The 27,167-nt window shown below is 37.5% G+C and overlaps 1 protein-coding gene across 1 annotated transcript in view; it reads right to left on the reverse strand.

The window, feature by feature from the left end:
- MPPED1 (metallophosphoesterase domain containing 1) overlaps positions 1-22,197 on the reverse strand; it is a 48,521-nt gene extending 26,324 nt beyond the window's left edge. The window contains exons 1-3 of the mRNA XM_031048142.2: positions 21,932-22,197; positions 16,639-16,820; positions 2,592-2,817 (exon numbers count right to left, since the gene is read on the reverse strand). Coding sequence (XP_030904002.1) covers positions 2,592-2,817; positions 16,639-16,820; positions 21,932-22,083 — 560 coding nt within the window. The 5' untranslated portion in view covers positions 22,084-22,197. The remainder of the gene's footprint in view (positions 1-2,591; positions 2,818-16,638; positions 16,821-21,931) is intronic.
- Between the last annotated feature and the right edge of the window lie 4,970 nt (positions 22,198-27,167).

The following is a 27,167-nucleotide window of genomic DNA, read 5'->3' on the forward strand; positions in this document are numbered from 1 at the left end:
CGTAAAAGACTAGGGCCCCAGTCTTCTTATTCCTAGATAGCTCACCTTCTCATTAAATAGAGTCAGGCATGGACAAAAACATGTACTGTAATTGGGAGTTCTACCATTAAGCAAATCTATTCAAAAAGCTAGATGCAATTTTCAAGGCTGGAAAAGAAAATTATTTCAGGATACTAAACAAACAACTGCATGAAATTTAGCTTTCTTACTGAGTTCTAAGATCTTAAAGAATTCTGAATACTGAAGTCTTGACTAAGTTCATGAGCATTTTCTGAAGGACTGGCTTCAGGATGCAAGGGCAAAAAAAGATTCACCATGAAACATTCACCAAAGTTCTGTAGTTTTTTAGAGATTACATTAGTATGACATAGAAAGAAACTGAGACTGATTTTCCAGAGAGGCTATGACAAACCTCTTTTTTTCACAAGGAATGAAATATGGAGCCAAAAAGAACTGCTAAAGAACTGTAGTGATCAATAAGCACAGACTGGTACTGCAGCCTTCAATATAGCAGGAAGCTAGTTTAATCTACACAAAATAGCTACTTCTCTTCCTAAGTTTTCTGACCAGTGAGCTGGTTGATGTGACTTGGTTACTTCTGCATCTGCTCTTCTGATAGACTAATGAAGAGTGACTTAAATTACTGCTATTGCTGTTGCTGACTCTACTGGACATGACACCAGTTAGCATGGAAACTTCATTTGGTACTGCACAATAACAAGTAAAAAAAACCCAGTTTGGCTGGAAGACTTTCATCAAGACTTTCTCCCATATGGAGCAAGCAAAGATCTTCAAAGGACCTTACAACACTCGTCTTCCAGGACCATAAGGGGGTGGGAGATGATTTAGCAACACTGTGAAACATGTAGTGAGGAAGTTTAGATATGACCTGAAGATGCATAGATGGAAAGCAATCTTTTTTCATGCAGGATAGGTCACGCCAAATAGCTTAGACAACTTGCGCAAAATGACAGGATTAGCGCACAAAGGGAATGCAATGCGGCAGATCTGATTTTACAGAAACATTATTTATGGGTTAGTGGGTGGACAAAAGTTTTCTCAACAGATTTTTGCACATCGAATCATACAAGGAGTTCAAATGGTTTCTTTAGCCTCTACTTAGTGCCACTTTCTAGATAATGTTTTGCTGTAATTTAATTTCTCTAGACTTTAATGAGACTTTTGGTACTTTACTGCCTACAAAATTATTACTGACACTGGAAATATGGTGCCTGGTTACGAATATCGCAATGAAGATATGAGGTTGCCAGACATATTGTAAACAGAGCATAATTACAGTATATTTACAGTTGAACATCAAAATGGGAAGAGATGCCAAGTGGCATTTCTCAGAAGTTAATATTGGGACTGATACCATCTAATATCTTCCCTAATAATTTGGAAAATGAAGTAAATTGTACATTGATTGAATACACAGTAGACACAAGAGGAATATGAACTACAACACAGCAGGTGGGTGGACTGAAAAATACCCCCAGAACAATCTGGAGATCTAAGAGGGATAGAGAGAAGGGTGTATTTAAAAGGGAAGATATTTAATGCAGACAAATGTAGAATAATAAGCATAGAGAAAATTAACACCCATCTCAAGTAACCAAGTGGGAAAATGCCAATTTTCATTACAAAAAAAAAAATTAACAAAAATCCAAGAGATTTCACAGTTTATTCACACTGAAAATTCACATTGGGGTATATGCATCAGGTTTGACAACTTGTTTGCTACATTCCAGCCTGATGTGATTTTAAGAGGAAGAGTAACAGATTCCCTTAAAAATCTGCCTTTTAAAATAAATTTTTACTTATTTTATATGTATAGCGAATGCTCATAAAAGACTCAATTTACAGTCCTGTTAGTGGAAGTAACACAGTAGTAATGTAACTTAAGTAAGAGACACAGAAGCAGTACATACGAGGGCCAAGGTGGAGGTCAGGAAGCCAAAGCCCATCTGTCTCCAATACTGTCGAGGAATTCTAAGTGTTCATTCGATGCAACAGAGCAAAATCCATGAAATACTAGGTTGCCACTGTTTTGTTGACTTCAATTTAGAAGCTCAACTATGCCTTAAGGAAAGCTATTACTGTATTAAAGAAATAAGATTCTGAGGGATATTAAAAAAAATAAGGAGGCTTAAACAAATGCTGTAACAACCTTGCTATGTTAAATGACTACTGTATACAGTAATGAAACTTAAATATTACCTGTAGGATGGAAATTGTCAAAAGAATATACCCTCTGCAATAAAATTAACCTGTAATTACATAAACTCACTAAGTATAGAAACATATTTTATGACACAAAAAAACCCTACATGGACTATGTTACAGAACTGCTACTGGCTAAAAGTTAAAGAGCACACTACCTTTTTCCCATCATTATTTGGTTAACAATACCCATTGTACATTATTTTGTCACAGGAATGATTCATTACAAGAAAATATAAAAACCTTATCAAACTGAGTATTACTTTTCTTCCTAAGACAGCAATCCAAATATAGCTGACGCATACAAAATGGCTGATGTGATAGCAATCCATAATATTTTTTTTAGGTATGTTTAAAAACCTGCTTACCAAGGGGAGCCATATATTCTGAATCCCCTCACCGTCACTTCAGAGTCTTGAAGATAGATGCAGTTTGTTAGAAGAGACTGTACATTTTCATAGCTCTCTGGCTTCAGCTTAGAAACAGAGGGGAAATAGTAAAAGTCCTGCTTGATCAAGTCAGCCATGAATTCCTGGTCAAAGGTCAATTCATGATTTCCTGCTATCACAATCTTGTATTCATAGGGCAGGCTACCTAAAACAGTGAAAAGCAAACAAATTACGTGTTTTATGGAAAATCTGATAAAGAAAACAGACAGACTCACAGACTATTATCAATTCCTATAATATGCTCACATACTGAAAACAACTGAGCATACCCCTTACTGCATTTTACTGCAATTCCTGGTGATTTCAGGTAAATGACATTACTGTCTTTTTCAGGGCACACTATGATTTAGCATACTTAGCATTAATGTGTTGAAATTACTTTCAACTCATCAACCTTAAAAACCAGTCTGCAGACTTCTGCTCTACTATTTACTTCTAGTTAATTGCCATTTGTGCTGCAAGTATCACTTACTGTGACAGTGATGATAACTCTTTGACAGAAATTAGGGTTCAAAGAAGATCAGCCGTAACGCTTCACAAAATAATGTCAGCTCTTCTCCCAGAGCTGTGGTCTTTATCTGCTTGTATTGATTAGGTCTTACAGACTCAGAACTTGGGTCAGCCAGAGAGGTCTGCTGCCCTCTTCACCCTTTCAAATCAGCCTTCAACCAAGATGGGGATGGGGTTTAGCTGTCAAAACTCCACATCCCACAAAGCAGTCTTGCAGTTTGCCTCTATCCCATGTTTTTTCCTGCTCCATTTTCTCAGTGACTTCCTTAGATCCATGGACTATAATTTAAAGTGACTCATGTTCAAGAATATTTTACAACCTGTATTTAGTGAAAAACCTTACAACCTCCTGCTGACTGCAAGAATATACATGCCCACACATATGGGTTCTCCCTGAGAGCAGCACTGCAACAGGAACTTTCTACCTAACTCCACATTTGGTTATCAACTGGATTCTGTCCTTGAGAGCAGGCATCACCTGCCTCAAGAAGCTTAACAGAAACCTTCTGAGTACATCTGAGAGGAAACAAAGACAGAAACTGTGTAAAGTTGCATTCATTAGCTTTGCTTCTGCACTGTTACTGTGCATCAGGACGAAGACTGTCAGGCAAGGAGACTGGGACCAGAAAGAAATATTTTCTTGAAAATGAGACCCACCGTGCATAGCAGCAATCTTGTCATTTTTAACATGTATTGTTGATAACATAGAAATGACAACAACCATAACCTAGAGGTATGATATTTACAGAAGGTAAGCCACCAGCCAATATGCAGTGGCAAAAGTTGGCATGTATAGAACTTAAGAATAAAATGCAAGAGTGTAATTCAGAGTTACAGAAATAGAAAACAAAGAACAGTGCTAGCCCAGAGGAGATGCCACAAGGCTAAACTCATTATTTGCCATATGAAATGATCTGAGTAACTCTGAAGTGTAATTTTCAGACGGCTGGAACACCTGTATTAGGAAAATTGATTGTACATTTTCCAGTCTTTCCTGTAGATTCAATACATATGTGCCTTTAGAATATTTACTAGGGGAAACTTTTTTCAGGTATTTATAATTACATGTTGAATGCCTTTTTTTTTTACTTGAAAGAATACCTGAGATGTACATTTTGTAATTTTTGCCTCTGAAACGCTTAGCATTTTGCAGATGTGCACTCAATCTTGACGAGTTTTCTGGGTGTGTGCACATATACACACATAAGTTAAAAATGTTACTTAGATGCTACAGTATGTATGGCTTAAAGCATTCTTGGGAAAAAGGAAAATAAAATCCTGAATACTGCAGTGCTGTTAACAATTCCATTTCTATTGTTTTGTACATCTTTTCCAGCTCATCTGATCCATCCATCTAGCAGCCAAGAACCTGCACGAGCTTGTTATAGTTGTTGCTTCCACTAATGTATTTATGTCATGTTGCTGTCTGTGGGTGTTACTTAGGCAAATTAGCAAATTACTCTAAATGTACAGTTACATTTATTATAGTGGCGGCCAGAAGCGCTGCTGTAGTTACAGGTCTGTCAGCTTTTCAATTAACAACTGTGTTTTTGATGAGTTTGCAGCTCAAGGTTTTTTTTCTTTCATTCCATACCAGGTAGCACCTTGCTAAGCCCATTTCCCTCTTTTTGCCTCCACAACCTCTCTTTGCCATTTAAATCTTTTTTTTTTGTCTAACAGATACTTTTTGCTGCTCATGCAGGTTTTCATTGCTTCTTATAGCAACTGGAAACATGGTGGAATAGCTCATCTGACTGGAGAGATGCAATGGATGGACACAGGCTTATAACCTATCTATCACACCTTTGAAAAGTCATGGGGGATTGGAGAAGTTTCCCTTGGCTGGAAAAAGGCAAATGTCCCACCCACCTTCAGAGAAAGACAAGAAGGGGAATCTGGGAAACTACAGGCCATCAAGATTCACATCAGGCCTGGGAAAATTATGGAACACATCTCTCATAAAGTAATTTTCCAAGCAGTGAAGGTCAGGAAAGTGAATGGGAACAGCCACCAGTGATGGATAAATCATACCTGACTAACACGATTACCTTCTATGAGATGACTGGCTCTGTGGTGAAGGGGGAGTACTGCATGTTGTTTGCCTTGATCTTAGCCTTTGACACAATCTCCCACAGCATCCTTAGTTCCAAGTCGCTAAGATAAGGATGGATGACAAGGTGGGTCAAGTATCCCCTAGAATACTGAGCTCAAAGGGCTAAAATCAGTGGCACAAAATTCACCTGGAAGGAAGTCACTAGAGGTATCCCTCAGCTAGTGATGTTGTGGCCAATACTACTTCCCTTCTTTACTAACAGCCTGGATATCTGATGGAGTGCACTTTCAGCAAATTTGCAAGACAACATCAAATTACAAGTGAGGATATGCTGACCCACTCCAGAAGGCATGTGTGCTCTTCGGAAGAACCTCCTAAGTGGAAAAATGGGTTGACAGGAACCTCATAAATTTCATCAAAAGCAAATGCAAAGTCCTGCATTAGCATACTCCTATGATGGAGTAACTTAATTCAACAAGACTAGGCACAGTGTGTCTTTCTGGCAAAGCCAGACAACCACACTGTATTAGTTAACAGTGAAAAGAGCTGAACAAAGGGAGTGATCTTTCTCCTGTCTAGCACTTGCGAGATCAAGCCTGGAGTGTGGTGTCCAGTTGTGGGTTCCTCAATAAAAGAAAACATACAGACAAACTGAAGAAGTCCAGCAGACAACCGCCAAGACTGTTGGGGAACATGGCATATGGAAAGAGGCTGAGATGTGATTCTCTTCAGCCTAGAGAAGATGAAGACCTTACTGCTGCCTGCAACTACCTGATCTCAGGATACAGAGAAGCCAAAGCTAGGTTCTTCTCAGAGGTGCACACAGATACAAGAGGCAACAGACACAAGTGGGAACATGGTACAAGGAAAGAATTTTACTATGAGGATGGCCAAAACATGGAATAGGTGCCCGTGCAGCTGTGAAATCTCCATTCTTAGAGGTATTCAAAACTCAACAAGGTTCTGAGCTGCCTGCTCTAAATAAGCCTGCTCCAAAGAGGAGGTTGGACTCTGACCTCCATAGGTACCCTCCATCCTGTATAATTCCAGGTTTCTTCAAGTCTACATTGGAAAACTAACAATAATTTTAAAGAACCTGCAATGTTGCAAGGAATTAAAAACTCATTTCATGTTGTGATTCTAATGGAACAAATTTACAGCAGGCAAGCAACTTAACAAGACTAGAGAATATGTTCCATTAACTGGTATAAGTTTCTCATACTATCCATTTAGCAGATGAGTGGGACTAAATACCCAACTGACAACTAATTAACATTTGATGCTAGTATATGGCTTTACTGGAGGGCAGGTAACAAACTCGGTATTAAAAGAGAAGATCTATGTATACAACAATATTATAGAAAATGTATGGCTGTCACAGGAATTCTGCACACATATCCAGGACAAAATTCATTCCGCAGTAAAATTAAGGCATCAAGTATGTAAGAAATAGATCTGCCCTTCCGGAGTGCCAAGAAACACATACAATAACATATGCCACAGGAGTCAAAGATGTATTTTTGAACCAAAAAACAAAAGGCAAAGTCATGAATTTTGGGGAAAGTTATTTTCTTCTTTAACTTCTTATTTTGAATAGCCAAAACAAGACAAGTGTTTTTGCTTGAAGACCAGGGAATCCCCTGTTCTTGGCATCTCAGAAGCTTCTCCTAAAATATTTCTATAAGCTGGAGAGAAACTAGAACTAGAATTGGTTGGGGAAAAAATTACCTTAACAGCATTCTATATTAAAATTATTAAAATACCACTTGGATGGAATGGGATATATTTGGAAATTCATGTAGTGTGATTCTGACTTTACCAAGGAAAGAAAACGAACCAAAATGTCAATTTAAAATATCTGGGGGTGAATAAAAATTCAATTCCTAAGCAATTTTTTGGATTTTTTTTTCCTAAAATAAGGGTGTTTTCCCTTCTATAATATCTAACTTGTGAGAAATCAAAATTATTTTCCTCCATAATCGACCTCTAACCACCTCATCCTATTTGGATTTGGAATCAACACAAATCTTTACACATCAAAATTCTGTCAGAAACGCACTGGCTCAAATTCACTCCTGGGCTTCAGGGCTTTTAGGCCACATCCAACTTTTGCCTTCTGCCAATTTGGAGTGAGGCTCCAAGCCGCCATTCGCTTTCAGACTCTATCGTAACAAAGCATGGGAGATTTTTCCCTTCTTTTTCCTTTATCTATGCCACATGGCTTTTCATCTTTCCTGACGCATTTCCGCCCCCCCCTTGTAATTTCCCCCTGTACGCAGAAAAATGCTGGAGACATTACCCTGCACTTAATTTAGCATTTTACCAAAGTCTTTTTCTTTTTCTTACAGAAACAAAACTTGCAGGAGTACAATGCTTCAGACTTCTGTATGCTTGTTTCTCTATATCCCTCTGGAAATGCCCAGCAGATTCAGAAGTTATTTCTTATATTCAGCAAAGTACCTCAAAGGTATTTATGTTCCCTTGAGCTTCCTCAATATGTTTAAGAAGACTAATGCCCAGTCTGAAGGAGCGATTTCAAAGGAATGAGACACCTAAGGATCCACAGAAAGTCTAGGAGACAAAATCCATGAAGTCAGGCAGCAGTGGTTCTCCTCCCAGAACAACTAAGCAGAAGAAGTTTCTGCCTTAAATCAATGCAATTTATTATTTTTTTGAGATTATCTTACTATCTTGACAGCTATAGCAAGCCCTCCTGAGAAAGCTTCTTGGCTTTTGTTGCTTAGTATAAGAATCTGATAGCAGTTCTGGTAATACGTAATGTATAAGAATATAGATATTGTTCAGCTAATAACATCTTTGTTTATTCCCTTCATTACTGTAGATTGCTAATTAAGAAAATCAACTGAACATCTAATTTTTTGCATGTTTACACATCAATTACAAAATTATTACAGCAATCCTTAACTTCTAAACTACAATAGGCCCTTTTTATGGCAAACATAATTTTTACAAAGTAACTTGAAATGCTGGGGAACCATTACTTGAACTACAAACTGCATCATGCAAAGCACTGAACAATGTGCCTCTGTCTGCTATTTCTCTGCATCTCAATTTGTTCAAAGCAGAATTCTGTGTGCTTAAAGGTTCATCCTGTTCTATCAGGCGTCTTCCCTGTAAACTAGATCAACACTGAAAATAATTCAAAAGCAAATGCATGATGTTTATACTCCGGGCTTGTCTGATACTAAGAGGTTAGGCATCTTTATCAAACAGTAACCTCCTTTGCAGCTTAGAGTTGTTATCAACTTGCACCTTCACCAAGATAAATGCAAACTTGTACAAGCAGATGTGCTTTGCTTTTCTCCTGGTATTGTAGTGAGCAGAATTTTTATTCATTAAAAGCAGAGACAATCATGTAAGTGCCCACTTAATGCTTTCTCCCTCTCATTTCAACCTTTTGGAATACAGCAGTGAGTGATATAGTAAAAAGACTACGTAACTGTCTCAGATTGCTTTTTAGCATCTCTTTGACACTTCTGTGTTTAAACACTGGGGCTGATGTCTGGGAAATTCACATTAACATACTTTTTGTATGGTGTGTAATCTGGAATAACATTGTAAATGAACACTCCCTCCTAAGTCATCTGTAACGTGCTAGCTCTAGACATTCTTGCATTGTAAAAGCTAGTAATTATATCAAGCACTAAAACAGCAACCACATACAATACTGCTCACATTTACAAAACAGGATTTCTTAGTATAAATAGATAAAGGCAAATCAAACTAAAAAAATACCTGATAATAGCCCAACTTAGGCTCTTTGATATACTGTGCTTTATATGCATACACGCGCATGTATAATAATTGGCCAAAATTACTTCTAAAGGAAAAATGGCTTCCTTTTATCCTGGTTTATTTAATTACCCTGTAATTATGCAGAATGAACCCAATGCATGTCGCAAACTAGGCCATTAGAGTGGCTGTAGTGAGTCAAACCAAAAGATTATGTAGGTCTGTACCTTCTGTCCACTAGTGGTCAGTAATAGACGCCTAAAAAATTATACAACTGCAAGGTTTGCCTAAACTGAATCTTCCTTTGATATTGCCTTACATTATGGCAATTATGGTTTGAAAACCCCCAACTCTGTAAGCCACAGAGTCCATTTTAATAAATATTTTTTCTTTTTATTTCCTGTTGTAGTCTTAAATAATATACATTTCAGTGGAGATAAATTTCTACAACAGCTTTTCTGCCCTTTGGAATATTCTATTTCTGGTTTAAAACATACATAACTGGGGAAAATGAAAGAAGATAGATAACTGTGTTAAAAAGTAACAATCAAAAACATTTCAGACTCCCTACATGGATCTCGCCGCACACTGACACAGATTCCTATTCAGATCTTCAGATATCACAAAGGTGCTTTTAGTACCTCCCAGTCGTCACCTTCTGGCAGAGCAGACTACAAAGAGCTGTGTGTCATGTCACTGTACAAGGTGCACAGCACTAATAACAGTATTTAATGTTTGTGTACAGTGCTTTGCAGTAGATGTTCAAAGTGCTGCACTGATGATAATTAATCCTCCAACATATTCATGTGGTAGGTGGATCAAGCATCATTTTCACAATTTTACAAGGGGGAACAATAAAGAGACTGTCAAGTCTGAAGACGACTAACCACAATTTAGTCGCTTGTGTTCCTCAGGCTTTTTCAAATATCTCCACCAGAGGCAATGGCAATTCTTGGAATCATACTCCAGATCTCTCAGTTCCCTGGTTGATCTCTGCACGTCTGGGCTGCACTGCTTTCTTAAAGCTACACTTGTCTCCTAGCCTGGAATAAGATTGGGTGTTTTTACTCACATGTTATTTGGAGGGTCAGGATCTCCATACTTATGAAAATCACAGGACATTTTTAGGTGAGTCACCCCAGAGACTAAGAAACTTTAAGTTTGGCTACTTTCCACTCCACCAGTGGAAACAAGCAACCTCAGTATTAGTGCAAAGTGCAAGAAATCCCCCAAAAGCATACGCGTGTTTGGAAGCAGGAAATTAAGAGAAAATCTTTTAGCACCTACCACTCCTACAGCTTGTCACCACTAGTATGGGAGAAATACTTGGTGAACAGCTGTTCTGAGTCATCTTGCCAATAAAGGGATGTAGTTTAAATATTCCCTGAGACACCCAGCCAGTTTAGTGTTCAGAAGTCTTCAGGACATACTAACTCCCCAGAACTGGAGAGTGTGTTGCAGTGCACTTTTCTATGCTGTACTGTCTGAATCTTAGACGTACAAACAGATCTGAGCCATTGCACATTCAAGAAATGCAATAAAAACCAACACTTTTTTTAGTATGCCTAGTCTTTTAAAAATGACATCTGTTCTAAATCCCTACACAGCTCAATGTTTTTTCACTGCATTTCCAAAGCCATTCTTTTGTAAATAGATAATTAGTACTTAAATACTTCTTTCAAAGGGTTTCCACATTAACATAAAAATAGTGTAATTACCGATGGTCAAAATGGCATGACTACAATTTATAAATTCTGATAGCTTTTGCTGCTTGGAAGATAATTTTTTCTCTTCTTCAACACAATTTTTATCTGTTTTAAATGTATTATTGAACCTAAAAACATAACATACCTGTTAAAAGAGGAAGAAAAACTGCTGCCATCATTTTGCAAGATTGAACAGTAAAGCAAACGTAAAGCTAAGCCTAGTATTTCAGGCTTTTCTGAAGAGCTTTTATTTTTTATCAAGAGCTTAAAAGTAGGGATGATGTTTATTGACAAAAATGAGCTGATTTTCTTCTATAACCTAATACCAGAAACAGGTAATTCTAGTAGTGCTATTTACTATAGCTGGGATGGCATCTTCAGACTAAAATACTTTTTAGTCTGAAATAAAAAAAAAAGTATCCTTTGAGCTGAATCTGCCTAGGTCAATTCCTGAAGTGCATGTCAAATAACTTAATCTAGGGTTTTTGTGTGTGTACAATATACAGGTAAAATTAACATTTTCAGGAAAATACTCTAAAGAGCTAATTACTGTTTTCCATGACAATGCAAAGCCACCTTCTATTTTTTTATTTCAAATTTAGCTTGAACTTGAATTTCAAATAGGAAGACTGTCTTTGACACTGGAAAATCTCAAGCAAACATACTGAAACAACGGATATTAGTTTAAGTAATCTTTTCAATCCATGCACAAAAGAGAATTCACAGATAGAATACAAAAGCATGTGTTGCAGCTTACATCACTGATTGGCTATTTAGTCAAATTTCCAGGAAAGTAACCCAGAAGCTCAAAGTGACAGTAGGTCCTGGAGCATACACAATTTGGAAATGATATTACAGACTTGAGCAAGGGGAATTACATGAGCAACTGAGCCAAGCAGGCAATTTCAAGTGCCAACAGTATGGGAGATGAAAAATAGGCATGGTTTTGGATTCATTATTTGATGAGTGGACTAAAGCAGAACATGTGTCTTTGTATTTGTCCTACAACACATTTGATTTATATGCAGGTAGGGAATAAATAACAAAACCAAAAATAATGAAAAAGCTGAGCACAAGGATAGCTATAGTGCACAGTCAGCCTGATATATCTTATGATATAAACTACCTTATCTAACTTTGATTACACAGAATTACAGAATTATTTGAGTTGGAAAGGACCTTTAAAGATGATCTAGTTCCAACCCCCTTGCCATGGGCAGGGATACCTTCCACGAGACCAGGTTGCTCAAAGCCCTGTCCAACCTGGCCTTGAACATTTTCAATGACAGGACATCCACAGCTTCTCTGGGCCACCCGTTTCAAATGCCCCACCACCCTCATTGTAAAATATTACTTCCTTATAGCAAATCTAAATCTCCCCTTTTTCAGTTTAAAACTGCTGCCTATTGTCCTACCACTACATGCCATTGTAAGAAGTCCTTCTCCAGATTTCTTATAAGCCCCCTTTTGGTAATGAAAGCCTGCAATAAGGTCTCCACAGAGCCTTCCCTTCTCCGGGCTGAACAAGCCCAACTCTCTCAGCTTGTCATCACAGTAGAGGTGCCCCAGCCCTCTGCTTACTTTCATGGCTCTCCTCTAGACCTGCTCTAGCACATCCATGTATTGAGAAACAAATCCCCAGAATTATTTTTGGCTGTTTAAAGTGATGTCATTAAAATCTCCTGGACATACTGGAAAATTACAATGTGTTCAAAGCTATCATACCATGCATCCTTATAATGTCATTAGAAAGTTTCACTGGCTTCATGCCCTTCCATGCAGCCCTACATAATACATATTTTAGACTTTTATTTTTTCTCATTCTCCAAAATTGGATTTTCAAATTTGGAAAAAAATGGTCAGAGAGGAAAGTATGTAAAAAAGGTAAAAAGTAAAATATAAGAACAGGAGAAAGGTTAATTCATAAAAAGAAGGGAAGGAAATTATCAGGTTTGCACCACTGTCAAGCTTTGTAAACTGACTGTTCATCCCTGTTTCCCCTCTTTTTCTAAGCTATTCTGAATAAGGACAGCAAAATAGAAAACTGACTTGCAAAAGTACATCATGATACTGCATGACTGGGCAATAAGATGACAGATGAAACCAAACATAAATTTATGCAGAATAATTCAAGTGCAGGAAAATATATACCAACTACAGATACACACTGATGGGCTCTGAACTAGATATTACCATTCAGGAAAGAGTTCATAGAGTTATAACAGGCAATTTTATGAAAATGCCATCTCATTGTTCAGTCACAGTCAAAAATAAAAACAGAATAATCCACAACACTAGAGAGGAAAAGAGAACAAACTAGGAAATTTCATTATGCCAGGGGATAAATCTGTGGTGTCCTCAGCTCATGTGCAGTTCTGGTCTCACTGTTTTTAAAACAATATAGAACAAAAGGGTACAAAGAGTAACACGTATGATCAAAGGCACTTAGGGGCTCCTAAACAGGCTTCAGACTGAAAAATATCTTAAGGGCAGATATCGGAAGAGCCTATATTCTCAACCAGAATAAAGAATGAAATTGTTCACTTTTCCAGTATCGGGAAACACATTATGACAGTAGTAGGTGACAGGTTCAAAATAGGCACAGTACTTCACACAAACATAGAATCATAGATTGGTTTGGGCTGGAAGGGAGCTTAAAGATCATCTAGTTTCAGCACCCTGAAATGGGCAGCGACACCTTCACGGAGCTCTGATGCAAAATTGTCAGCACTCAAAACTTGCATAGATCCAAAAGGCAATTAAAAAACTAAGAAGAAAGATCTGTATGTTGAAAACAAAGTAATGCTGTGGCTCAGGATGTTGTTGGACTGCCTACTACATAGAAAGCTGACAAAATATGCACATCCAGTTATCACCAGCATTTCATCTCCTCCATAGTTAGGCATCTATCCATCCCTAGTAAAACCTCAAATTACTCCTTGGGAAGCAGGGGGGAGGGGGAAGAAAAGTGAAAGAAAAGAACAAATTACCAAAAAGAACAAAGTGAAATTAAAGGGGGGGCTTTAGGGATGAGATAATAAAAAATACAAAACTAAGTAACTAAGAGGCAGACAAAGCAGAGCACCTTAGCTGCTAGCTACAGTCAAAGACAATACGATGCTAGAGACATGTATCATCTGAGCTGGTATAGGCCTTCCTGTGTACCCACATACAGTTAGCCTAAAAAAGAGAGAACATATTTCAGGGTATGACTCAGCAAGCCAACGTGCCTCTATTAGCACAACACTTGAGCATGTGGTCGATATAGCCATAAGGTCCATGGAAGTTAATGATGTTAATGTAAAACATACTTTGCATCAGACAGGAACAAAAATTTTATGCACAGCAGAAAGATAAAATCTGAACTTGCTGAAGGGCCTACTGAAAAGATGGAATAGGCTGATAGATAAGAGTGGCACAGACCCAAGAGGATCCAACAGAACAGAAAGCTAAAAGGTAGGAATCAATGCTAAACATAAAGATATGGAGCAAAAGGAGTAGTTGGATACTAATCTAGTGCCCAAGAGGAAGCTGAGATCAACGGGAAGTGTAATAAGCAAATATTCTAGCATTTATTCCAATGCATAAACAGAGTTATAGTCTATTGACGGCAGAAGACAGAGATTTGACACAGAACAAAGTAAGTGAAAAGCTGAGTCCTGTGCTATGGGATGAAGGAACAGAGAAATTTGGTGGCAGCAAGTTAAGAATGATGCTGGAGGTAAAAGTCCGTGCCAGAGCCTGTCAATTGCTTTCTCACGAAGCTAGTTAAATGTTAAGATAAGGAAGAAGGAAAAGGTTGAATAAGCTGTGGGAGTTGCAGAATCAAAGAAGGTACTGGAAGCAGCTATCTAGAAAAATTGAAACTGTTGCAGACTAGTGCCTTTCACAACAACATGCACAGCTAGCAAAATCTTTTTTAATTTCTTCTTAAAGGGAACACTTTAACCACACTACCTTTTACTACAGATTTTGCAAACACTCAGGGTATTCTAGTGTTGCTAAATTGTTCATTAAAAAAAAAATTAAAAAAGCTAAATCTTCCATTTTGAATTCTCACTGACTGCTATTTAAAGAAATAGTTTACAGTTCTGAACTGGAACAAAACTTTAAATGCCAGCTGATGAAGCCTACATCATGATGCCAAATTATATTACTATTGAATCTTCCAGAATGAATTTAAAAAATAAGTTAAACTTCCCCTTTCTTCAAATTGCCAAGAAACTGAAAAAAAATCTCTGACTTGTTAAATTTGCATATCTCAAAGATGCTCTTGCAAAAATATAGCTGAAACCACCAAGATCACCTTTTCCCAAACTGCACAGGCTACCGTGGAGTTGGAACATGCCTGTAAAGTCAGAAAATTAAACATTCTTTTGGAATAAAAATGATGAAGAGACCATCACGGAAAAGCCTTGGTAAATCTCTCTGCCACACTGACAGTCCTTCAGTTTACGGACTTCTTCAGAACACTGTACAGATGTGATCAGCAGGGAGGCAGATGGAGAACAACGGAGACAAAAACTGTGCAGCAAGTAATGTGTGTAGACACCATCCTTGCTTGCTAACAATATCCCAAAGCACTTTTCTTCCCACACTAGCAGATAAATAAAATGGGCATTATTTAGAAGAGCTAACCATATGGTTTGTGTAATCTTTATAATGCTATTTTCAGTACATTATTATACTACATGATAAGAGACCTACAAAATCGGATTAAAATTTGCTTTCTGTTTTACAACCAACCTGTTCCATTTGGATACCATTCTATGATTCAGTGATACAGAGACAGAGGTGAGGGCACTATACCAGAGTGTATTACTTCCACATGCTGTCTCTACCTTAATACTGGTAGAACAAAGCAGTTGTTCCATGTGAGGCATATTATTGGGTTCCCAAGCTCAAACAGGTATTTATCAGCCTTGCTGATAATTATTTGTTTATAAATATTTGATTAAATTGTAAAGTCCTGACTTCTTTTATATTCCATTTCAGCCTACATTTATCTGTCTGCTTTGTGCCTTCCCAATGTAGAATGCTGTAATATGTAGCAAAAAAAAAAAGATAGGAATAATGCAAAAATATCAACTACAGGAAAGAAACTAAACCTAAACCCTGAAATCCATTACTCATAAATTGTGTTCTCTCTCTCAGCCACTTCTTTCTTTCCTCTCACCCTTTTTTTGATAATGAGGTATCAGAATCCAGAAGCCATTTTTATTCTAAATTAAGGTATCCACATTGCTGTAAGAACAATACAGATCAGGGTTTTTGTCTGGGTATGTTTTCCCATTTTCACTGTCATTTTTTTTTAGCATATACAAAATGTTGCAGAAGCACATGTAAATCACCACTCTCTTGCCCAGTGGAACAGAATTTCAGTTACCAATGCCAACAGTTGCCTACAGAAGGCATCTACATCTGGTCTGCTACATCCAAGACAGCAACCACCAGCACACGTTTTGCTTTGTTTGGAATTCATCACCGTGGTGCAGCTGAGCCTCAGATAAAAAAAAAACAACTATGAGCCTCCAGGGTTAAACAGACAAATGTTTTCAGTCACAACAACTTTTTTTTGGGAAGGAAGCAAAGCCATAACAATGTATGTAAGAGGTTTTATGTAAATCATTAAAGGCCTCCTGACTTAAATTGTTGCTAACACCAAGAAGTTGCTTAATGTACACTTGAGAGTGTGAAGGCAGAACAGATGAATTGTCTCACAAATCTTACTTGCTCAGTTGGAAAAATGCAAAAATATTTGTAAAAAAAAAAAAAAAGAAAAAAAAAGAAAAAAAATCAGACTCCGGCTCACTGCCATTGAAATTTAACAGTCTAATTAATATTCATCATTTCTGAGTGCGTGATGGCTTCTACTGAGAGGCAGAAGGGGCAGATACAATCAGTAAACAAATTTACTGTCAAATCCACAGAATTCAATACCTACCTAGCCACTCGTTGAATTTTTTTACTTCACTAGGAAGTCCCAGCTCAGTAAAATCACCAGCATGTATTAACACATCTCCATATGGCATTTGGATGGGATCAGTTCTTGAGTGAGTATCAGAAATACAGACAAATCGTGTATATCCTGGAGGTTTGGGAGCATCATGGGGCACCGGATCAACCCTGTAGGAAATGCATCATAACAAGGTTATAAAGTACTTATGTACTTCTTAGTGTCTACTTTGCAATTCTAATACTACTTTTACCTTTACAAAAGATTACACAGACTTCTAGATCTGGCTGATGGAAGGGATTTATTAAAACAAACCTAACAGTAATGGGAGGTGTAAAAATTCTTGATGTTCACATCACAACATTTTCAGTATTTGTTGGGTAGATGGATTAATTTAAAGAGATTAGGAAAAAATTGGGCTGTGGCAGTTACTGACACAAACACAAATAAATCAAAGGCATCACGAGTTTCAAAGCAATACTTACTATCCCGTTTCATTGTTTAAATGTGATTACACAGTATACAGGGAAAAGATTTATTTTAGATACATAAATACATTTCAATGTATTTTTTCTAATTATAACTGTTTTTCCCTGCGAATTATGTAATTCCAGCAAATTTAATTAACACATTTTGGAGATATGTTTCAGGGTGTTAACGCAAAGCAACATAAGAACTCTCCTTACAACAACTGTAAATGTACATTCGAGTCTGACTATTGTCAGGATAAATGTGGCAACTTTCTGGGCTTAATTATACTAAAAGAAATCAGATGCTGTGAGGGGTAAGGCTGCATTGTTCAGAGCCCAATCCTGATATTCAAAACTGAGGAAACTAAAAGATCTGACCCAGATTGATGAGACTTATGGTTTAGAAGACGAAGCAGAGAACACTTCTCTGCTATATGAGGAATACTTATTTTCAACTCAGTCTTTTTACCTGCAATCCATATTTTGTTAAGATATATAGAAGCAAATGTATCTATACGCAGCTATATTGTATCTGCTATTCCCGTTAGGGAATTCTGGTGGAATAAAATTTAAATGCCAGAGATGCAAAGAGTTATATTTATGTCGCCTGAAAACACAAAGAGATAGAGAACTGTTATAATTGTTTTACCTTTCCAAAATATATTTTGAAAAGACAAACAAAATTAGTTTGGTTCAGTGTTGCAGGATATGTAATACATATCCTTATTCCTTGCTGGTTGGGCTTCAATTCAGGAGCTTACTTTTATATAAACTCAGAATAAAAGGTACAGATCTTTGCTATTAATACTATCTGTTTACTTGGTAAATTTTCAAAAGGCACTTTATTACTTGAAAGACATAAGATAATAATCTTTATAACCACATAATCTTTTCTCCAGGTCAAAGAATTCTGCAAAATTTATATGCTGGTAAACTGAGGTGGTTTTGACAACTCCATGAGATTAGTTAGAGAGTGAGGAATAAATCTAAAACCTTTAACTCTTACTACATACAGAGAAAGTTGTTAGCATTTTCCACAATATAACTACACAACTAGAGTATGAACAAATGATTTCATACCAGTCTTTCCTATACCTTTTTAGGAAGAAGGTTTTCTACAGCAGCAATGGAGAAACAGCTTTTTAGCACAAGTACCTCGGAGTTGCCTTTCTCAAGTTCCAGGTTTTGAGCAGAAAGTAACCAAATAGGAGGTAAGGAATAAAACCAGCTGTGATCAAATCATACCTAATGAATACCCAGCAGTATATATATGCTAGTGGCATATGTAAGCAAGCATGTACTTCAAGTTGTAAAATTTGGCTTACAAACAGTGGAACATTTGGACTTGAGAGAGCAGCTGCAAACACTGCATGTAAGGCTGAGGGAGCCTGCATGTTGCAAAAAAGAATAACAAGCACATGTAGAAGGGCAGGTGAAAAAAAGCGTTAGATGCAAGAGGAGTTAGGTATAGGAGGTCACAACCTCAACCATGCAGCTGCATTACTGCCATCACATGTTAAAAACACCTCTGTTTCGGAGGGAAGACTACTGCCATAGGGAAAGTTCTATGGGTGGTTAGTGGAAATAGCAGGGTTGCAAAGGAATATATATGGTGAATGGTGAGGTTTAGACTAGTGAGTGAGACCTGTCAGAAGGTGTGAAGGGTAATGCAGTCAGTTCATGAAGTTCCTCCACAAAATGAACTGTGATGGCTAGATAAAATGATGAGATGCTGACCTCGGCTATCACTCCTGCCATTTAAGCTAAGAAGATTAAATATCAGTCCAGTAAACAGATTTCTGATTATCGTTTTTGGTGTCCACCATATGAGTTATAATAGTAAGCCAGCTTTAAATTATGCCTCCTACCCTCGAACAACCACCCTGGAACAACCTAACAATATGGACTGGTCTAAAATACCACTTTTTGACTTTTCATGGTAGGGTAGCCTTTAAAGCTGGTACTGCTTCTCCTTCAGAAATCTGTTAAAGCTCAGCACAGCAGGAAGTTGGGTGTTGGGGAGAAGCACGCATTTCACATGTTGCTCCTCTGAGGCTGAATGGAAAAAACAACAGACTTACCATGGCAACCCATGCAGCACATAATATACATGTTTTTTCCTATAGTTTGAATGGGGATGGGAAAGATGTGGACAGCATGTTCCTGGCTGCTGAAGAATATATAACTTTTAAAACCTGTGCAATGGGCCAGGTAATTTTCATGGGGAGAAAAGAATCAATACAAAAGAAAAAAACCCCACAAATGAGATGCAGATTTTTCACATGGAAGTGATATGCACACACTGAGGCCATATATAGGTAAAAACATATGTCAAGTTTCACAAACGCATCAAAGTTGTATTACTGGAAATAATTTCTGAAGGCTCCATCCCCATGTTCTTGTGTAACGCATTCCCACAGCAGCTGTCACACCAACACCCAATGCACCGCTTGCAGCATGAGCAGAGGAATAAAGATCTGGTGATTATTTTTGTGCAAATGCTTTTGCTTTTCTTTAAACCAATATGAAAACTTGCAGAGAAATTGAAAAGCCAAGTCAAAAAATCTGACCAAAACCGCTGACAGAGGTTAGTTCATACATTAGATTTCAGTGGTTTCACAAAGGAGCAAGACAGGAACTTTCCAGAAACAAGGAATGGACTTGAAAACACTGCCAGAATTTACCACCCTTGTCAGCGGCAACCCAATCATTGCACAAGCACAGATATGCCAGACCCAGATGGGGCTATGAACAGGTTCTCAGCATGTTACGGCTGCTAAGAAGTGAAATAAGAAATACGGAACTGCACAAAGGACCAAGGAAGAGCTGCAAGATTGAATTCAGAAGAAAAGGAGCACACACGAAAAAATGTAGTTTAAGTAGTTTACTACAAGTTCATATGTTAACAAGTCTATGTGAAATTTGTTTACGATTGACTGCAACATCACTTATATAGTGATATTTTGAACTATACACAAAGACACTGCAAAGCCCTCACCTCTCTGAAGTCAGTGACAAAACTTGCATGGACTAGAAGCAGGGCTAAGATTTCACCCATAACAATCATGTGAATAAAAGGTGCTTTTGTTACACTTTTTATGTCTACTTCTCTCTTCTTTGTTATTATTCTATTCACTGATAAGAGGCAAAAGCAATACTGCTGGTATTCAGAAACATTACTTACAATTTCTGTACCAAGATGAAGAGGTCAGATTGTGGTTAAATGTTTCAATTGATTTAGCCTGTTTTTCTAGTTGTACAAGCGTCTTCAATAGTATTAATCATTTATGAGAGATTGCTAAATTCTTCTGAGGATCCATTTTCTATGAATAGCTTATTTTCAACTACTTGCTTAGGTGCTGAACTTCTATCATGCAGTTGACTGTCTAAGCCTTCCAGTAATATGGTTAGAAGTTGTAACAGCATATTGTTGAGTGCCAAGTGGATACTAATAAATAACTTATTTTCAGCCCAGTAAGAAACATTCAGCTTTTAAGACCAGTGAATAAATTCATGAATGCCCAGGAACTGTCTGAATATTCAGATGGCTAAGCCTCAACAAATAAAGCAACCTGCATTTGGGATTTTCATTCATAGAAGTATTTCTGAACCCACATTTGTTTGTTTGTACTTTTGCTACCATTTGCCAGCTCTGTAAACAAAAGATGTTTCCCAGTGCTAACACTTCACTCATTTTATTGTTTGCATTCCAGTGGTATCTAAAAAAAAACCCAACACAGACCATAAGCTAATACACTGCCCCCAAAACCTGAGTGTTTGCTCACTACCCTGATATATATGTCTTAAGATTTTTTTTAATAAAGTATCCCATTTGTGCCAAAGAATGTACGTAAGCTTTCACTAAATATTAGACACAGAATTAAAACAGGCATAACTGATGAGTTTTTTAGCCATGGAAGTAAATTATCAGATCATATTTAACACCAAAAATGTGAATGAAGTGATTTTTTTCAGTTTTCCTAAAGCAAAAAAGTGTTTCCATCAAAAAAAATTAAAAATCAGCTTTCTGGTCTAAAGATAAGGCTGCTTCTCTATAATAAACACAAAAAAATGGTGCATTTTTATTCCCTATAAAAATATTTTACAGTAGATCTTTATACTTTATTTGTAATAGCTTTACTGTTTTGCTCTTCCTTCTGGCTTTAAAGTTTATGGCAGGTTTTATTTTCTCATTATAATTCTCCACTTTACAGTACAAGTAAATCATTTAGAGTAGTTAATTTTACTGATGTTGTCATTATATAAGAAGTCAGAAACAAACACATTATTTTAATTACTCTTTAAGTACTTGGCATCTTCAGCCCATTGGTATGAAAGTAAGTTGTCGGATGGGTGCCCACACTATTTTATTATTGATGTGATTTTTCCCTTGTATGTAGCTGCAATATAACTAACCAAACAGTATGTGTTGTACAGAGACAGGATGGTATTTTCAACATCTATTTACATCAATAAGTGAGTGCACAGTGCAAACAAACATTATCAAGATCACAGAAAATATCCTTGTAGCATCTCTCATCTTATTACCACTGTTTATTGTTTTTCTTTTTAACACATTAAGTATGATATATTAAAGTAATGCTAGCTGAGTGATCTTTCTCCCATCCTTTAGCAAAGTACTTGTACTTTCCAAAAGGACTGATCTTGTATCATTACCGTAATTATTATTAGAAAGGCAGCAAAATGGTATTCTTTGAATTCTTTTTGACTGGTCCATCAAATACCACATTGACAAGGCCATAACAATTCAGAAGGCTGTGCTAGAGCAATAACAAAACTATAATACTTACATTTGCACATGTGGGGGCTGGAAACGTCCCTGGTTAATGTTGTAGAACGTGAAAGCCTGTGTGGGGTTGGAGCTGTACTCATCCACTTCAATTATGAGTCTACTGTGCTGATGCCTTCTAGCTGCCATAATGTGCGACTGGGAGAAAGCCATGCTTGCACTGCGTAGTTCAGCTTTTTCAGGCAATCATAACTGCTATCTTCCTACATCGATGGAAGTAGACCATGACATCTCCTTACCTAATCAGCACACTCCCCTTCGAAAAACCTAAAAGCAGATTGAAGAGAAGAAGCATAACTGTTTGACAGTTAATATGTTTGGAATTGCTTTATTTAATATGAGATGAAGATGAAGGGAGGATATTGAGGGGTGAAGACACACAGCTCCAAGAACTCATCACAAACCTTTCCAATCCAGCAATTTGATGATCATACTTTAGCTGTGGGTGGGAAGCGGGGTGAAGAAGTAAACTTGCTAAAGAGCACAGGGGCAACTTGCTCAAGTATTTCAGACATTTAATACAAAACTTAAAGACATGGCAGTCATTCAGAACGGTGTGTCAAATGTTTCTTTAACCCAATCATTTCCTTTCTTTTTTATTGCCTTGATGAATATTTATTACCCACCCACCTAAAAAACAAAACAACCCACCAAGCCTGACACTGAATACACAGCTATGCACAACTAAAAGGCGAGTTAATTAAACAAGAATCAGTTTAACCAATTCTTCAGAAAGTCTGCAACATTTATTACCAGGAAGCATTTCAAGTGGTTGTTCTTTACATCCAAAGGAACAGAGCAAAAGGCCTTCTGTGCCCTTGCTCCTGGTTTTATAGCATCGCTGAAGGAAGCTGGGACACAGATATGGCAGGATCCCCCTTTCAAACACAATCTCAGTCAACACTAACCCAACATTCTGAATTCACTGGAAAAGAAAGCAATTCAGAGGCTAACACACAGTTAAATGTTACTAAGTATTAAAAAAATAAAATCTGTACAGGTTTTATGCTTGGGAATAAATTTTTCCCTGAAGGTTACACAAGTCTAGAACAGCAGCACTGAAAACTGGCAGAGGAACAGCAAAGTGAAATCAACCGAAATGCGGAGTATCCCCTAGAAACAGCAGAAAGTAATTTAAATGTGAATTTTATTTTTATTTCCCAGTTTTAATAAAAAATGGATTATAAGATATAAAGGTGGGTATTTTTACAGTATAACTTTGCATCCTTTTAAAAAGTTGTCTGTCTTAAATATTTACTTTCATGCAAGTGAGGGCTCTTCTACAGAATAGAAGTGATCCACCTCAGAAGATGTATTTCATGAGAAGCCATGCTAGAATGCAGCAAGTCACTTAATATATGCAGTTTCTGGAAAGCAGAGTTACAAGTATTTTATGTGACCTTGCTGTTGTGCCTAACTTTCATTCTGAAGGGACCACTGCCAACAGTGATGGATGTCTTCATAGTCACTCAAATTTTTAAAGCTATTTAAAGGTACTTAGGTCCAATTCAGTTCTAGTGGCAGTCAAGCACCTAAGCATCTTTAAAAATCTGGGCTTCAGTCTTTGCTTAACTACTGCAGATGTTAAGTGCTCCAAGAAGTGGCAATGTTATTTTTGTTTTGGGAAATCTTGTTCTTAGGAAAGTAAAATGAGGGATTCAGCTTAGTTTTGTTAGTTGCTGAATGGCTATAAAATGATGACAACTTGCTGTCACTAACAACTAGCAGGAAAACAGTCTGAGAATAAAAGAGCAGATTCCTTCATGCCCTCCCCTAGAATTGAGTAGTAAGGAAATGGCAGAACAACAACAAAGAAAATTTTGGATTTTAAACACTCTCAGATGCCGTGTTCAGGCTACGGAACAAGCAGCAACACAAAGGAATGTGCCAGAGCAGGAGGAGGGAAGGGAGGCATGATCCTTGTAAGAATAATCAAGTACAAATTGCTGCATTTAGGAAATAAGAAATTATGACAGCAGATGTGAAGAACCCTCCCTGAGGAGCTTTCTGTATTAAATGATGCATTTGTAAAGAAGTTTGAATAGGCAAGGTCAGAGATTTTATAGGGGGCAAACTGTTCTAAGTGAACCTACTTCTGTTTGAAAGAAACTATTAGAACTGGTGACCTCTAGAAATATTCTCCAGTAAGATTAATAATTTATGATTCCACAGCTCTACATAAGGATTTCAAACTACCTGAAAGACACAGCCTTTGTTTTATAATTCAGGGATTAGGCCCACTTTACACACAACTGCAGTTACAAAGGAGTTAAGGCACTGCCTTAGGGACCTAGAATCTCCCTTTGGCCTTAGTTCTCAGGAGCTCACAGCAGCTGAGAAAACAGCTTCTGTCAGCCTCCTCTTCAGGTCCTGTCTTTCACAACTTATCTCAAGTTATACATTGCATCTCTTACAGAACCAGTATATTTATGCAGGTACCCTAATATCCACTTTTGAGCTCTGCCTCCTCATTCTGGTTCAGTGGAAAATAGCACCAACACAAACTCAAAAGAACAAATTTGTTTGCAAACAGAAACAAAACCACAGACAGCACACCGCCAATATACCCTTTAGTGCTGAGGAGTTCTTGTAAGCAGGGAATCAAGCCATGCACATGGGAGAGTGTGTGAATCATACCATTAGGCCAGCTTGAGAGGATGCTAGCCACAGACATTCCGCAAGAAGTTCACCATATAAACATGTAGGAAACAGAAAGCCAACATATTTACTTGAGGTAAGGAAAAAAAGGAGAAAACAAATTGAAAAAACAAGGGGGAAAAAAACCCCAGTATTCCACAGCACTGCTAATCCTTCTGCCAAATAACAGTCACCCAGCATCAACCCTGCACACATAAAAAGCATCCAAGACTTGAAAAGAAAGAGCCAAATCCTGCAATAAAAATTAAATAACTAGCAATCATATGAATAGCCTGTGATAAACAAGAATCAGATATGTAACACACATAATCAGTAAGCATAATTCAATAGCCAGCTTCATTCAAGCTCATTTCAGAAACATACACAGATGTCTTTGAACCTTACCTTTCAGTCTAGGGTTTTCTTCCTGCATAAGTGGTTGGCTGACTACTAACATTCTTAGTGTTCGACAGAACAAGCTGTCTCGTTGCAGCTTGACTGATAACCAGACTGACACCCATTACTCCCCTCTCTCTGTTTCCATTTTGAACAGTCCCCAAATCATAACTTTTTCTTTCTTTTAATATTCAGAACTTTCTTCCTTTCCCAAAGCAGGGTATAAAATGCAGCAGGGAAATAATTATCTGCTTCTATAGCATGCAAGTTTTAAGATTATATGCCCAGCATTACCAACACAGAGCATTAAAACTCAAATCCCCACAGCAACAACATGCTAACCATCCTCTTCCCCCAGACTTATGGAGCTGCGGGATGTCTGCCAGGGAAAAACAGAGAAATGTAAAAAGGACTGCAAGAACATGAATACTAAAATAAATATCACAAACCTGGCTGTTAGAATCACAGACTGAGAAAAAGCTATTAAATCAGCTAAGCCATCTTCTTACTGATGGCATGAATGTTCTCCATACATTATATTTCTGCTGCTTTCTCTAGCATATGGTCAAATGTTCTCAAGAGCTCTGACCCAAAGCCCATTGTGTACAGTGGACACTGCTCCATCGTCTTCAGAAGGCTTCGCATCAGACCGTAAACTACATGAATTGCAACATCTGTCCTGAGGACAGCCCTTGAACCCAGATGTACATTTAAACCTTTTGATGAGGTCCTCAAATAAATCTTTGTATTAAGATTTTTCTTTTTCAGCCTGAAATTTCTGGTATTTTCAATCTCACAGCCTTCTTGTATAGCTGGCATAGTTATTTCCCTCTTTTACATAAATTTTCCAGCCTTTTTATGCATCCTGTTTCTCTCTTTTTTTTTTTTTTCCATTCCAAGCCAACATTTTATTATAATCTCACTTCTTCATTCTCAGATTCTGGTTTATTGTGTGTTCATCTTTCAGTTCACTCTCATGTCCACTAATCTCTTGCTATATCTCATTCCATCATCCCCACCGTTTCCTTCATCATCTGCCCTTTGTCTCAAAGCCTAAAAACAACAAAAAACTGGCGTTTTCATGCAGCTATAAAACATCAAAGCACTTTTTTTTTTAGGGAAAGACAGTAAGACAATAGCAGTAAAATACCTTAAAGAAGCACATGAGAATCCACGACAGACCACACAGTGTGACACACTTGCTTCTTGAGTAAATTTTGGATACTGTTAAAACCAGAAACCCTTCCAAAAGCTTGCCCAAGGGTTCAGGTCTTCCCCATGCAGCACTACGGTGCTTTTCATAAGCCACCAGGTCATCCTTTAAACAGGGAAGTAGACCCTTTATTTAAACCAAAAAAAAGCATTACAGAGTATTTCACAGCAGTGGTCCCAATTGTCATAGTAACATTTCTATAACCACTAGTGATTGGTTTCATTACCACAAATTACTATTTTTGTCTTAAACACAACCCCCCAGAGCTTGTTCTAGACTGACCACCATGAAACTGGTAAAGCAATCGCTCACTGTGAGAAAGAGGCTGAAAATGGTAAAGGGTTTCTGCTGTCTAAAATACCCATTCCAGATAGAAGACTATCAATGGAACTAGTCTGCTATCTTCAGTTCTCCTATCGGGAAATGAATACTGAAATAATCCTAAAAAGTCATTATTCTGTGGGAAAGGATGAGCCAGGCAAATCAATCTGCAAATGAAAGATTTACTAAAGAGATACACTCTCCTCTTCCTCCGCTTCATTTTCTGAAACACAGTGCAAGAGCTGGCAAACCAAAACCACCAAGTCTTCCCTGAGAAGACTGGACCTAATGAACAAATTAGGACTCTAAAGTGAAGGCAGCATAATCAAATGTCATTAAGACACTTGCAGAATTTAAGGTTGATCATGCATATTTCTACTTTTCTAAATGAGTATTATTTATTGCAGGCAGAAACATTTCTTGTTGCATTTTAAAATAAACAAAACTGCAATGTGTTGAAGTGAAATATGCACTTGCAAGTCCTTTCCCCAAAGCAAACGCTTTATGTACCTGCAATTTGTGTCAATGAGAACTAACAATAGCATTAAAAGACAAACAGGCACCTCAAGGATATCTGAATTAGTCTCATAACCTGTGGTGCCATTTAAGGTGTTTACCACCGTTACAAACCTCCCAGAGTTCACCATGATAAATGCAGTGATTTAGATAT

This window comes from Melopsittacus undulatus, chromosome 5, assembly GCF_012275295.1.
Source record: "Melopsittacus undulatus isolate bMelUnd1 chromosome 5, bMelUnd1.mat.Z, whole genome shotgun sequence".
In the NCBI taxonomy this organism is placed as follows: Eukaryota; Metazoa; Chordata; class Aves; order Psittaciformes; family Psittaculidae; genus Melopsittacus; species Melopsittacus undulatus.